The sequence below is a fragment of the Leptonotus elevatus genome, chromosome 20 (assembly GCF_054856555.1).
Source record: "Leptonotus elevatus isolate MCC_2025b chromosome 20, RoL_Lele_1.0, whole genome shotgun sequence".
In the NCBI taxonomy this organism is placed as follows: domain Eukaryota; kingdom Metazoa; phylum Chordata; class Actinopteri; order Syngnathiformes; family Syngnathidae; genus Leptonotus; species Leptonotus elevatus.
In genome coordinates this window covers 2,652,089-2,664,368 of record NC_141258.1, presented here as the reverse complement: position 1 = coordinate 2,664,368, position 12,280 = coordinate 2,652,089, and the positions used below count along the sequence as shown (strand labels likewise).

The 12,280-nt window shown below is 39.7% G+C and overlaps 1 protein-coding gene and 1 long non-coding RNA gene across 2 annotated transcripts in view; one reads left to right on the top strand and one right to left on the bottom strand.

The window, feature by feature from the left end:
- The first annotated feature begins 229 nt into the window (after nucleotides 1-229).
- Nucleotides 230-12,280, top strand: part of LOC147156382 (melanopsin-A-like) — a 19,779-nt gene continuing 7,728 nt past the window's right edge. Inside the window, exons 1-4 of the mRNA XM_086064112.1 lie at nucleotides 230-436; nucleotides 7,286-7,422; nucleotides 8,159-8,292; nucleotides 11,380-11,583. Coding sequence (XP_085920238.1) covers nucleotides 323-436; nucleotides 7,286-7,422; nucleotides 8,159-8,292; nucleotides 11,380-11,583 — 589 coding nt within the window. The 5' untranslated portion in view covers nucleotides 230-322. The remainder of the gene's footprint in view (nucleotides 437-7,285; nucleotides 7,423-8,158; nucleotides 8,293-11,379; nucleotides 11,584-12,280) is intronic.
- Nucleotides 5,192-12,280, bottom strand: part of LOC147156381 (uncharacterized) — an 18,281-nt gene continuing 11,192 nt past the window's right edge. Inside the window, exon 2 of the long non-coding RNA XR_015091629.1 lies at nucleotides 5,192-8,688. This is a non-coding gene — a long non-coding RNA (uncharacterized LOC147156381). The remainder of the gene's footprint in view (nucleotides 8,689-12,280) is intronic.

Genomic DNA, 12,280 nt, shown 5'->3' with positions numbered 1-12,280 from the left:
GATGTGTGATAAGATGAAAAGTAGAAAGCATTGTGGGGGGAAAAAAACAACAGCAGACCTACTGACACACTACCGAGAAATCTGTGAATGTGGGATTGGCCGCCGCACAGAGAGAGAGAGAGAGAGAGAGAAAAAACAAAGAAGCGCGCAAGACGCACAACTCCACCCCCCCCCCCCCCCATCTCACCCACCTCCCGCCCCCAACATCAGCACATGCAGTCCCACTTCTGACTCCACTCCCGCGCACTCGCTATGAACGCTTACATCTGCGTTCTCTCAGCTGAGACTTTTACGCACATGCAGTGAGCGTGTAAGCAGAGGAATGGACTCCCGGCTGCTGATCGGACCCGGCATGCCCACGCCGGACCCTCCGTGCAACGTGAGCTCCATCGGTCCGCCGCACCGGCTCGTGGAGCTGGTCCCGCTCGTCACAGCCGTGAGTAGAACAATCACGCACCGGATGGATGAGCGGGGGGGGAAATTCATTCTTACAATCACACTGGCAAGTCGGCGTGAATGAATGAATGACGAAATCCCTCCCTCCGTCCATCCCTCCATCCCTCCATCCTCCCTCGCTGTCATTCGCAAGCATCCTGAATGGACGCAGAGATTTGTTTATTTTCAAGTGGTACGAGGTGGTGTAAAAGCACAGCAAAGCAGCCGTGGTGGGTGTTGGCATGTGGCAAAAAAAAAAAAGAAGAAGAAGAAGCCCCTCAGGGTTTCAACATGCGTGTTTTATGACCCCCCTCCACCCCCCACCCCCCTCCAAGCTTTAATGCCCCTCTTGCACTCAGCTCAACTGGCTTTATTTACGTGCTGCTGTGTCATAGAAAAGCAGACTTGAAAGTGCATTTAAGCAGTAGCAGGGCAGATGTTTTGCTTTGTGACTCCAAAAAAGGAATCAGAACAAAAGTTCGACAAATGCATGCGAATTGAGGGTTTTTGTCAGGGTTCGTAAAAAGGTCTCACAAGAGCTTTGCAGACAGTGAAAAATATGTTCGAAATGTCTTTGCGACAAGTAAAAACTGTCTGAACGTCTCACAAATCCTGATAAAAACCCTAAATTTGCTACGTTCACAAGCATTCAACACTCAGTGAGATTCCAGCTTTATTGGCCATCAGATTCGTAAAAAAAAAGGCAGATGCCGATATTTGGCATTTTAACAAACATCGGCACCGATATTCCTAATTGAATAAAAATTTTGTTTCATAAAATTTTTTGTAACTTTTTTATTTTTTACATAATGCTTTATTCTTTTTTTTTTTTTTTACTCCAAATTGTTAATCAGCAAATCACTGCTTTTATAGAGGCATACTTTACATGTCTTTGTTTCTTTATGGCCACCATACCTTCCCTTGTGTGTATTCAGCTTGGCTCACTGCCTTTTAATGATGCTAAGATAACTGAATAATTTATGACATTTTGGACGAAACTGTAGTTCACCACGAGGTAGAAGAGGGAATACATTAAGGTGATCTGAAAATCACATTTTTCTTTTGTTTTGATTTATGACATTCTTGGTTGAGCGTTTCAAGGATTTCTGAGTTTGTCATGCATTGACTAGATGTTGTCTATGCGATGCAAATCTTGGTTTAGCGCCTTCAATAAAGGCGACAAATAAAACACCTTTTGGGTGATTTATGACATTTTTAAGACACTGAAGTTATTATTATTATTATTTGTTGTTTTTAATGCTGAGAGATAAAGGTCTTAACTGGAGCTCTCGTGTTGATTTATGACTTTTGTTCAGGTGATTCATTGACTCGTATGCATTAACAAGATATGATCAGTTTAGTGCAGCTTTTGGTTTCGTGTATTTAATACAGCCACAAACAAGATAAACACACCTTTTGAATGATTAATGACATTGATGATGACGTTTGTTGTGATGTAACATTGCTGTGTAAAATCATGACGAGTGTCGTTTTTGATTGATTTATGACATTTTTGTCACAAGATTCAAGGATTTAATGACTTTTTGGGTCATCTGCAAGTAAGCCTTTCAGGGACAGTGAACAGAAAAGTTGCGTTCACCTTTATCCCTAAAAATCCTGATGTAGGTTATCATAATTTGTGCATGACCAGATTACAATGGCATTTTGTTTCTTTATGAATGATTTATGACATTTTTGATGAAAGTGACGTCTGGTGGGATGATGAATTTGTGTCCTTAAAAATACAACAGTTTTGTTCAGCTTTTTACATTTTTCGTTGGGCGACTCAAGGGTTAAACAACTTTTATTTTGGCTTATGATCATTTGGGCAAGGCAATTTAATGGTTCATCTGCTTTATTTGTTTGAATTTTTTTTGTTGAGAGATTCAAGGATTCAATAGCTTATGCTTTGTTTTATGACATTTTTGGTCAAACAATACAAGGAATCAACAGTTTATTTGGACTTTTAAACATTTTAAAATCAAACCATTTAAATATTCCAACGGCTTTATCGTCATGTGTAATATTTCTAATTTAAAAAAAACTTAGCTTGGCACATGCTAGCTCAAATTTCAATGATTTTTGTCAGCAGCTTTTGTTTTGGTTTATGACATGATTTTGGCGTTTTGCTTTTTTTTGTGTCTAAAATCATGCATAAGTTTTAAGTGTGAGCGAGAGAGAGGAAGAGAGCGAGCGATGGAACGTGTGTTCAGGTGTGTGTACGTAGCGCTGTTGGCACTGGATGATTAGCATTGCGCGTGCGTGTTAGCCAGCAAACAAAAGACGTCTGAGTAGCCGTTCAGAAGGCATCAATGTGATGAGTGTAACAAGCGGCTTGGCTAATGACGTGGGAACACATAATCAACCATATGGGGTGAAAATTCTCTTTTAGAACATAGACCACCTTTTGATACTTTAAAAAAAAAAAAAAAAAAAAAAACTTCTTAAGCATGCAGTGGGCCAGATGTAAATGTTAATCAAGCCTTTGTTTGAACGAGATGGCCGTCCACTAGATGTTGAGTGATTGGTGACGCAAAGCTAACAAGTAGCTTATTAGCATTGGCTACATTTGAACAGCATCACGGTTGCGCCGCAATCAATATCTCATTAATCAGAAAGTAGATATGGACTTTTACTTCCTTCCACCTCAGACATGCTTTATTTCCTCTTTTTTTTCCTTTATTACCGCAATCCTTCCTTCCATCTGCATATATTCTTACATCCTTCCCTTTGCCCAAACCTACTTTTCTACCTTGATTCCTTCCTTCCCTTCTTCCACTGTAATTATTTTTATTCATGCACTCTCCCCATCCATGCTTTACTTAAAACCTGCTTATGCTAGCTAGCGTTCCTTACTCACTTACTTACCTCCATTGCTTTTGACTGACATATTTCCTTCCTGACCGCCATCCTTCCTTCCTTGATACAAATGTAATCATTCTTCTACTCAAATGTAATTTTCCTGCCTTCTTTCATTCCAGCATTCCATTTTTATCATGCATCTTTCTATTCTTCCTTCAATTAAACCTGCTTTTTTGCCTTCCTTGCTTACCTCCTTTTTTCCACCTCGCATATGCTTTTTGTCTCCTTGCTTTTTGTCTCCTTTCTTTCCTTCCTTTGCTTGGAACAACTTTTATGACTTCCTTCCCTTGGTACATTGTCCAATACCTGTCCAAAGATGAAAATTATTTGCCGTCAGCCATGATACCTGTAAAAAAAAAAAGTTTTCGGCCCATCCTGGATACGCTTGCCCTCAAATGTTTTTATAACCTCCATTTCCTCCAAAAGCTGAGAACAACAAAGAAGCCAAGCTGTCATTATATTCTAAAGTGGCCATCTATTGACAGTTTCACAAATCAGGTAGGCAAAACAAATGGCCAATTTGAGGTGTGCTCATGCTTGTGGAAATGTCTGAAAGCAGTTGCGGGTTCACTTGAAAGAAATTCAGACCCTAAAGCCTGTTCCCCTTAAGCAGCATGAAATTTGGTGGGCACGTCCATCATGAATAGAACCACAAAAAAAAAGTCTCAGAAAGCCATTGCTGGAAAAAACACATGAAGTCTGCCAGTTTGTTTTAAATCTGCAATTTTATGGTCATTTGAGCCCATTTACAGTTGTCCTTCAAAAACGAAGTACACAATAAAGAGTTGTTTTTGTTGTTGTTCTCATCTTTCAGCCTTTCTTTTACACAAAGTACAAACTATATAAAAAAATAAATTGGCTCTCCAATATCATCATCATCATGACCAACATTAAATTACAGTAGTTTAGACAAAAAATTGCGTGGAATGCTAAGAAGCTGAATGCTAACATTTTTAAATGCATGTGTTTATGAAGTAAATTGAAAGATAAATTATGTGAAAATTACAATTCAATTCAATTTGAGTTAAATGACAAATGAATAAAAAGAAAACGTGAACTGCAGTCTGTCTAAGGTGGGATTGAATCATTTCAGAGAAATTATAATCCACTTCCTGATACGATAGTCAGTTGGTATCGAACCGGCGAATGTACTTAAATGTGGTCCAAGCGAGGTTTGAACACCACTTAGCATAGCGCCATGGATATATTTGTAATGTACACTTGGAGGTAGGATTCGAACCTGCAACCTCCTGGTTACTTACTGGATAATGCACTTTTTACCAACTGCACTACTGAGCAATGTCAGACACCCGGCAATGATGATCAGTTGTATGTATGGAAGTGGGCGTGGAAAGTGGAACTTAGAAAAAGTTCAATGTCAGTCCCATTGAAAATGAATGGGGAAATATTCGTGTATATATAGTTTATATTCAACGTTAAATTGTTCGAATACTGTAAGTAATGTGTAATCAGACAATATGTACCCCGGGAGGCGTGAATTTTTTAAGCAAGTTGAAATTTGAACGGTGTAAATCAGAACTATTACGTGAAGGTTGTTTCACGGCAAAAAAGTTTGGAGAATAAAAATCACAACATATGCGCTTCAGCATTCCCACAACTAAGCATTGGGTTTTATTCCTAAAAAGTGTATTTGATCATATTTTAAGCCACTGTAACATTTTGCGTAGTTTTTTAGCACTATCACTCTAAATATATGAAAATTAAAAATTAGATACTCAAGAAATTAGTCAATTAAAATGCAAATTAAATTCTAAAAAAGTACCTATAGAGTCTTTCCAATAGGACGCTCGATTTGCTGAGGGGTGAACCGGTGAGAACTCTTCGGACACGTGCCGTTGCACCAAAAAACAAAAATCCCAAAAAATTTCGGTCGTGTGGTCAAAAACAATTTTATTTCCATAAAGTCCAATCCTTTTCCATTGATGTCGAAAGCACAACACGATCCTTTCTATAGAGAAAAACAACAACGCCAACAATCAAAAAAACTGTTTGCCGCCAAGGTTTATACACACCTGACGCTGATTACCTTGGGCTAATTATTTCCCGGGGGCCCACGTGCCACCATGCGGTCAAACCCAGGAGTCACACGCAGAAAAGGAAAAACAAAAAAACACTGTAATATGGCTCCAACAGTACCTAAGTATAAGTTTGAAAACAAGCAGTTCTTTGTAAATACAACTGAACTGAAATGAGGTCAGCGATTCTTTCGCATACCACTAGAGGGAGCTCTCATACACAGACGCACTGGCGCAGATGCTAAACGACAGCTGGGACCTGCTCGCATTACGCAACATGTTTTGCAACAAGGTGTTTGCGTTTCAATTGAAATGCTTTGGCGTCACGTAGTGCCATTTTTGTGCACGTCATATCGTGCTTGACCTTTGCCGTGCAATTATCTACACAGTCTATACAACCACTCTGACTCATCACAAGGGAAAGTATTTCCCGGCCCGTGCTCGCATGGGTGGACTTTTCCCACTGGCGGAAACTCCTCTCGAAACAAGAGCTTTGTTATTTTTCTATATTTGCATACAGCGCTTGTACAGGCGCTCATTACGTTGCGCAGCCGTAGCTAATGTTGTGTATATCAATTATGTATTTGCTAAGTGGCTGGACTTCTTATCTGTTGAGTCATTTTCAGCGCGCTCATTTCCAAGAACAATTGTAAGCAATTAAAAGTAGCGCAGCACATCTCCCATACGAATGAGCATTCTCGCTCGGGATCGTCCGACCTGCGTTTTGTTCACTTTGTCCGATTTATTGTGAAAAAATTCCAATGACTCTTTTGAGACTTGCGGATTTTCAATGTCAAGCAAAGGCGACGACGGTATGCGTCGATTTGTTCAAGCGTTGTCATGACTGGGTGACTCCAGTAAAAAGTCTTCGCCATGGCAACAATCAAGTCAGACGAGGCCCTCGCCATCATTACAACTTCCTTTTAGTCATTTGTTCTTATATTTCATTATTGCTGCTAATGAAATCGGGCCAGTGAGTGTGCACTTTTTATAAGGGACACTATAATAGAAAAGTGGATTTCTCTGCCATTAACTCGGGCCAATTACTGGTGTTAGTTTTTTTAGGTTTATGTTTTGATTTTTTTTTAAGCGTGTTTTATATTGATCTGATTGATGTGTTTTTTTGGCTAAAAATCCCTGTAAAGTGAAAAAAAAAATCTGATATCGAATAAGTCCTCCTCATCAGTGAATCATTATCTGCGTCAGATTCACAATTTGTTGTCATTGTGTTAAATAGAATTTTGTACATCAAAAGTACTAGATGCATCGATACTCATTCTTTTCTCCTGGCGCTTTCGACTATCTCTTTGTACGCGCACTCATATGGGTGACAACGAGGCACTTGCTAAACCATCCACACTAACTCAAAGTCCCAATCAACACCCTGGCAATCAAATAGGATTTAAAAAAAAAAACTCCGCTGGTGCTTCCACCTTCCTCGCCATGATATGCATTCACTCGTGCTTCACAACGAGGCGCTCTAAAGCGCCCACACCAGCCAACTGTGCGAAGAGAAGATGCATTTTTGCCGTGTACTATAGACATAGCTACCTCGCTCATGGCATGTCACAATTGCACTGGATAACCGATTGTAAGTGAACTTTCTCGTTCTCAGTCTTTGCACATTTTCAGCAAATCTTTTAAACGTGCACAAAGTATTGGGAAGGAAATTGTCTGAATTCACTCTACAGGGTCTTTAACCTTGGCAAGCTGTTTATGCTGTTTAGTAGGAAGCCATGAAAACAGCAGCCACATGTGGTTTAATGGCCTATAATGAGCACTGTAGCTCCTGTTTATGAGCGCAATTATACAGTATGTGACACTGAAGATGTTTATGTAATGCTTAAACAGTTTGGGCAGTTTTGCTCCGCTCCCAGGCCAGCATTTTTTGATTGTAATTTGGATTTATGCCGTCGTAATATCACTTTTTTTGTTGGTGTTTTTGTTGCCAGGGCGCCGTGGCTCCGAGCCATCTGTTTCCAACGGTGGACGTCCCTGATCACGCACACTACACCATCGGGGTGGTCATCCTTGTCGTAGGCATCACGGGAATTCTGGGAAACTTTCTGGTCATATACGCATTCTGCAGGTACACAACATTTCTTTCTTTTTTTTTTACACAAAGAACTTTTTTAGATATTGTCCTCATTTTTAGTTGTACTTATCATGTCTATGTCATCATGTTTGTTTGTTTGTTTTTTAAATTAACTTTTGTTTATAATTATTGTTTTACTTTAGTTTTGTTCTGATTTTAGTTGGTTATTTTAGGTATTTATTTAATTTGTATTTTATTAGTCTATATTGATCTGTTATGTATTTTTATTAGGTTTTATTTATTTATTTGCTTATTTTTATTATTTTCCTTGTATTTATTTTTGTAACATTTGTATGTTTTGTTTTATTAGTTTTTTTTATTTATTTGATTTGTATCTAATATTTGTTGCAATTGTTTTGTTGTAATATATATTTTTGTTATATTTCTATATTTTATATATTTATTGCTAATTTTTGTTTGTAGTTTTTTTTCTTTAATTTTTTTAATTTATTAGTGTTTTGCTTTTGTTTGTGTTTTTATCTGTATTTGTTTATTTTTGATTGTTTGCATTGTATTTATTTTGTTATTTTGTTTCATTTTTTCATATTTATTTTTATTGCTTTCTGTATTGAAGTATTTGCTGTTTTTGTTGCTTATTTGACCTTTTTTAATGTAATTTTTTATATTTTAGGGTTTGTTTTATTTCAGCTTTCCGTACTGTACATACCAAGTGTCGGTGGCGTATATATACTGTATATGACAAAGTGGTGAAGGCCTAATATGCTCACAGAAGCCGAAGCCTGCGGACGCCGTCCAACATCTTCATCATCAACCTGGCCATCACCGACTTCTTCATGTGTGTGACGCAGGCGCCCGTCTTCTTCATCAGCAGCATGCACAAGAGGTGGATCTTCGGCCAAAGAGGTAACCCTCGTCACGGATCGCAAATTCCTACGCACACGAGGGTGTGACCTGCAGTTAACATTCCGTCGGCGTCACGCACGTCGCCCTCGTCACTTTACATAGCGCGGCAACGCAGCGGCGGGAAGCGTCTGTGCTTCTGTCTGATTCCATCATGCGCCGTCTTGGACGTGTGTGTCTCTTGTATGTATCTGTTAGTACGTGTGTTTATGTATGTTGTGTGGCTCTTGTGTGGGTGTGTGTGTGTGCGTGTGTGTGTGTGCGCATCCCATTGGGAGCGCAGACAGAGAGGATCCGCTGATCAAACAGCTATGCTTGTCCCCGAGCGTGTTTTCCTTCAGGAGTTGTCGTGACCTTCACGAAGGCAACCGATCCCTGCCGCCGCCTCATTGATGTCGACTGGAGAGGGAGGAAAAAAAAAAGAAAGAATTTCTATTTATTTTTCTCCAGTAGAAAACTGAAAAGGCTTGAATACTGTATAAAGCAACGCGTTCCTCTGCCCGTGGTTCACCAAAAACACCAAGATGATAAAAGGGATTGCAAAAACAGCAAACAATATGCTGGGGAATATTTGTAGCGTCCGTCTTGTCACTCCTTTTCTTTTATATTGTAGTTAGTTGCAGCTGCAATGGTGCCTTGAGATACGACTTGAATTAGTTTCATGACCATGCTTGTGAGTCAAAACACACGTTTCTCAAATCTTTGTTACCCATTAATTTGATACAGCCTCCTCAAGGAAAAACAAAACAAACAATCATGTATATATCGATGGAGCCGGTCAAAACTCCTTAGTAAGCCGTAGTGCTATTAGTCCTTTGTGGAGGATAAAGAATATATGCCTGCGAGCATTGTATTATCTGTCTGACTAAAAAGTTGAGATGGATAAAAATGGGTGGATTTTGCTGCATAAACATATTCTACTAACTAATGCTATTCATTAGCCCATATATGGCATTTTGCATTGTTTGTTAGCATCAAGCTAAACAGACTTTGTAAAGGAAAAGCTATGTCTTTGTTTTACATGTAATTTCTCTTTGTTAACTTTAGTTTGACGCTCAACCGGTAAAAAACAGCTTGAAGTGTAAAGTTCTGATGGGAACTTTCACCGGTTCTTTTATCTTTAATTGCTCGCTATACTACAAGTAACAACCAAGACACTGCATATTCTTTAATTGAACTATTCACTGGATGCCAGAAAAATCGTGTCGATGCGGAAGCAGGTCTAATCTGTCCAAAATGGTTTCTACTATTATACTGTCTTTCAACCATTAAAGTGTGCCAGTGTGCAGATCGATAGAACGACGCTAAGCTAATAAAAAAATAATAATAATAAATAAATAAATAAATTTTAAAAAAAAAAGAAAAAATAAAGGAAAAAAAAATAAAAATAAAAATAAAAAAAGAACGACGCTAAGCCTGGACTGGTCACAGCGACGCAACGGCGTAGCTCAAGTCACCTATCGAATCATATCAAGAGGCCGAATCTAACAGAAGCGTCATTTTGAAGAATCGCTCACCGAGTACTGCTCGTTGTGACGTGAACGCTATCATTTGGGTGCTTCTTTCTCAATTTGTTTTGCTATTATAAGTTGTAGCAAAAAAAAAAAATCATCAGAATGTCAGATCGTACTTTGAAAAACTCAGGTCACTCAGTCGGTTTGTTGGAACATACAACCTTCATGTTATAATCCATTCTGCACAGTTTCAATGCCGGGTAAAAAAAAATTTCACGATTCATTTAATATCATTTTTGTGTGCCGCTGTTGTCCACTTTGCTGCCGCTGTCAAACTTCTCCCTACGGCGGGTGGCATAATGGCTCGTTCTGCTTTATGTTGTTATTTTTACGATAAAAAAAAAGGATCATAAAAGTAATGTTTGTTTGTTGTAGCTATCTGTGCGGGCCATCAAAGTGAGGACCAATCTCGCTTTTTATACTGCTGACTGCGAGGACCGTTTATTTGGACCTCACATTGGCTCGCATCTTTTAGCAAACTCACCAATTTTGAAATTTAGCCTCGCAAGTCAACTTCGCTCAGCAACAAGAAATTGGAGTAAAACTCGTCAATCATGAGTGGAGCCAACAAAGTGTCAAGTTTCAGAAATCCTTCAAAAATGCAGTTTTGTCCACTTTGCCCCCCACATTTGAAGCAAGCAAACTAGACAGGTGGAAGATTCGAAATTGTCAGCAAGTTTGCCGACTTGCCATTATACACGAGCCGATTTGTAACTTAAGTTATTTGGAATTTTGCCGTCATGACAAACATGCCTCAGAACTGAATGACTTGTTTCCGTGGAAAAACATGACGATCCGACAGTCAGGCTTCCATTTCAAGACATTATGAGGATGTTTCAAGACACGCTGAAGGCCTGAGGATATGGAGGCTGTTTTGTTGAGGATGTCAGGCACCCTCATACATACTGCATACGTCAGTAAGTCAATCAGAAGTTGTTTGCGGTCCTGTAGCGTGTAAATATTGAAACTCTGTTCTCAATCCATTTTTTTTCATTTTTCTTTCAACTGGTCATTTATCCGAGACCCCTTCGTGTTTGCTCATATTACCCCATCCATCGAATGCGTTTTCATTCTTTTGTGGGGAATTCTTCAAATGTTCTCGGCTCCAGTCAATTTCAACCCGACGAGTATAACTGCACATTGGGATGCAAATGTTTTAGCTGTAGATTCACAATTTCTGAGAACTGCTTCACCGCTGTGTTATTGTGCATCGCATCATCTGAGTGTTAATTTAACTCCCACCGAAGTTAAATTTAACACTTCAAAAGTGTCTACTGTATACCGGTCAGTAATGGTCACATTAACTATTGTGGTGCAACGGATCATCATTGATCTGTGGTCAGCCGGAGCTTAATTACATCTCTGCAGGGTTGATCGAACGCTAGGTGATCAACTCTGTAAAACAACACCGACACTGGACACCATTTAACTCGAAATTGTGCAAATTTGACTTCAGGAGTTAAAATCAACTCCCAAACAACAATTTTAACACTCCAACTTTTCCAACAACATTTGTTTTTGCACTGCAGGAAATCCTGTTTTTCAGTTCACTCCATCTTGTTTGTTTTTGTCCTAGGCTGCGAGTTGTACGCCTTCTGCGGCGCCCTCTTCGGCATCTGCAGCATGATGACGCTGATGGTGATCGCGGTGGACCGCTGCGTGGTGATCACGCGGCCGTTGGCCTCGCTGGGGGCCATGTCTCGCAAGAAGGCGCTGAGCATCGTGGCGGTGGCCTGGCTTTACTCCATGGGCTGGAGCTTGCCGCCCTTCTTCGGCTGGAGTGAGTGAAAACGTCATTCTTTTATGCGTGCGTATCTCCAACGTGCCGACACGTCAGTCACAAGTGCAAAAGCAATTAGATGATATCACGGCCAGAGGGTTTACCTGACTTCACACTGCTGCCGTCTCGCGCCCCCCCCCCCCCCCCCCCCGAGGTTGCTAAACACTACAGGCTGTCCAACGCACACACTGAGTTGGTGAAAATTGCTCTTCTTTTGTGCCCCCCACCTCGCAATTTTCTCTGCAGATGGCACTTAAATGCATGCCCAATAAAACTGATGTTTAGTAATGCTCGGAAACGCGGTGAATAATTCCCGTAATTGCTGGTAATTGAGGCAATCACGCAGGTGGCCAAGTTGCGAGAGATGGCGAGCAAAAATAAAATCTGACCCCAAAAAAAAAAAAGATAATTTGAACATTGTAATTTCTTGTGTATTATGTGACAAAGCAGTAATATACAGATAAAAAATAAAGCGACCAAAGACAGAGTCTTGGGCATCAGCAAACATTAACGTAGCCCATTGTGCTTTACAGAAAAAAAATGTGATGGCTAAAAAAAATCTGAACCTCGTGATTTCCTTTGTACTATGTAAAATAGTGGTAATATAAAGACAGAAAATAAGGGAGCCAAGGAGAGAGCCTTTTGGATCACCAAATATTAATTTAGTCACAGTTAGAGCTGTCAGAATTAATCGATT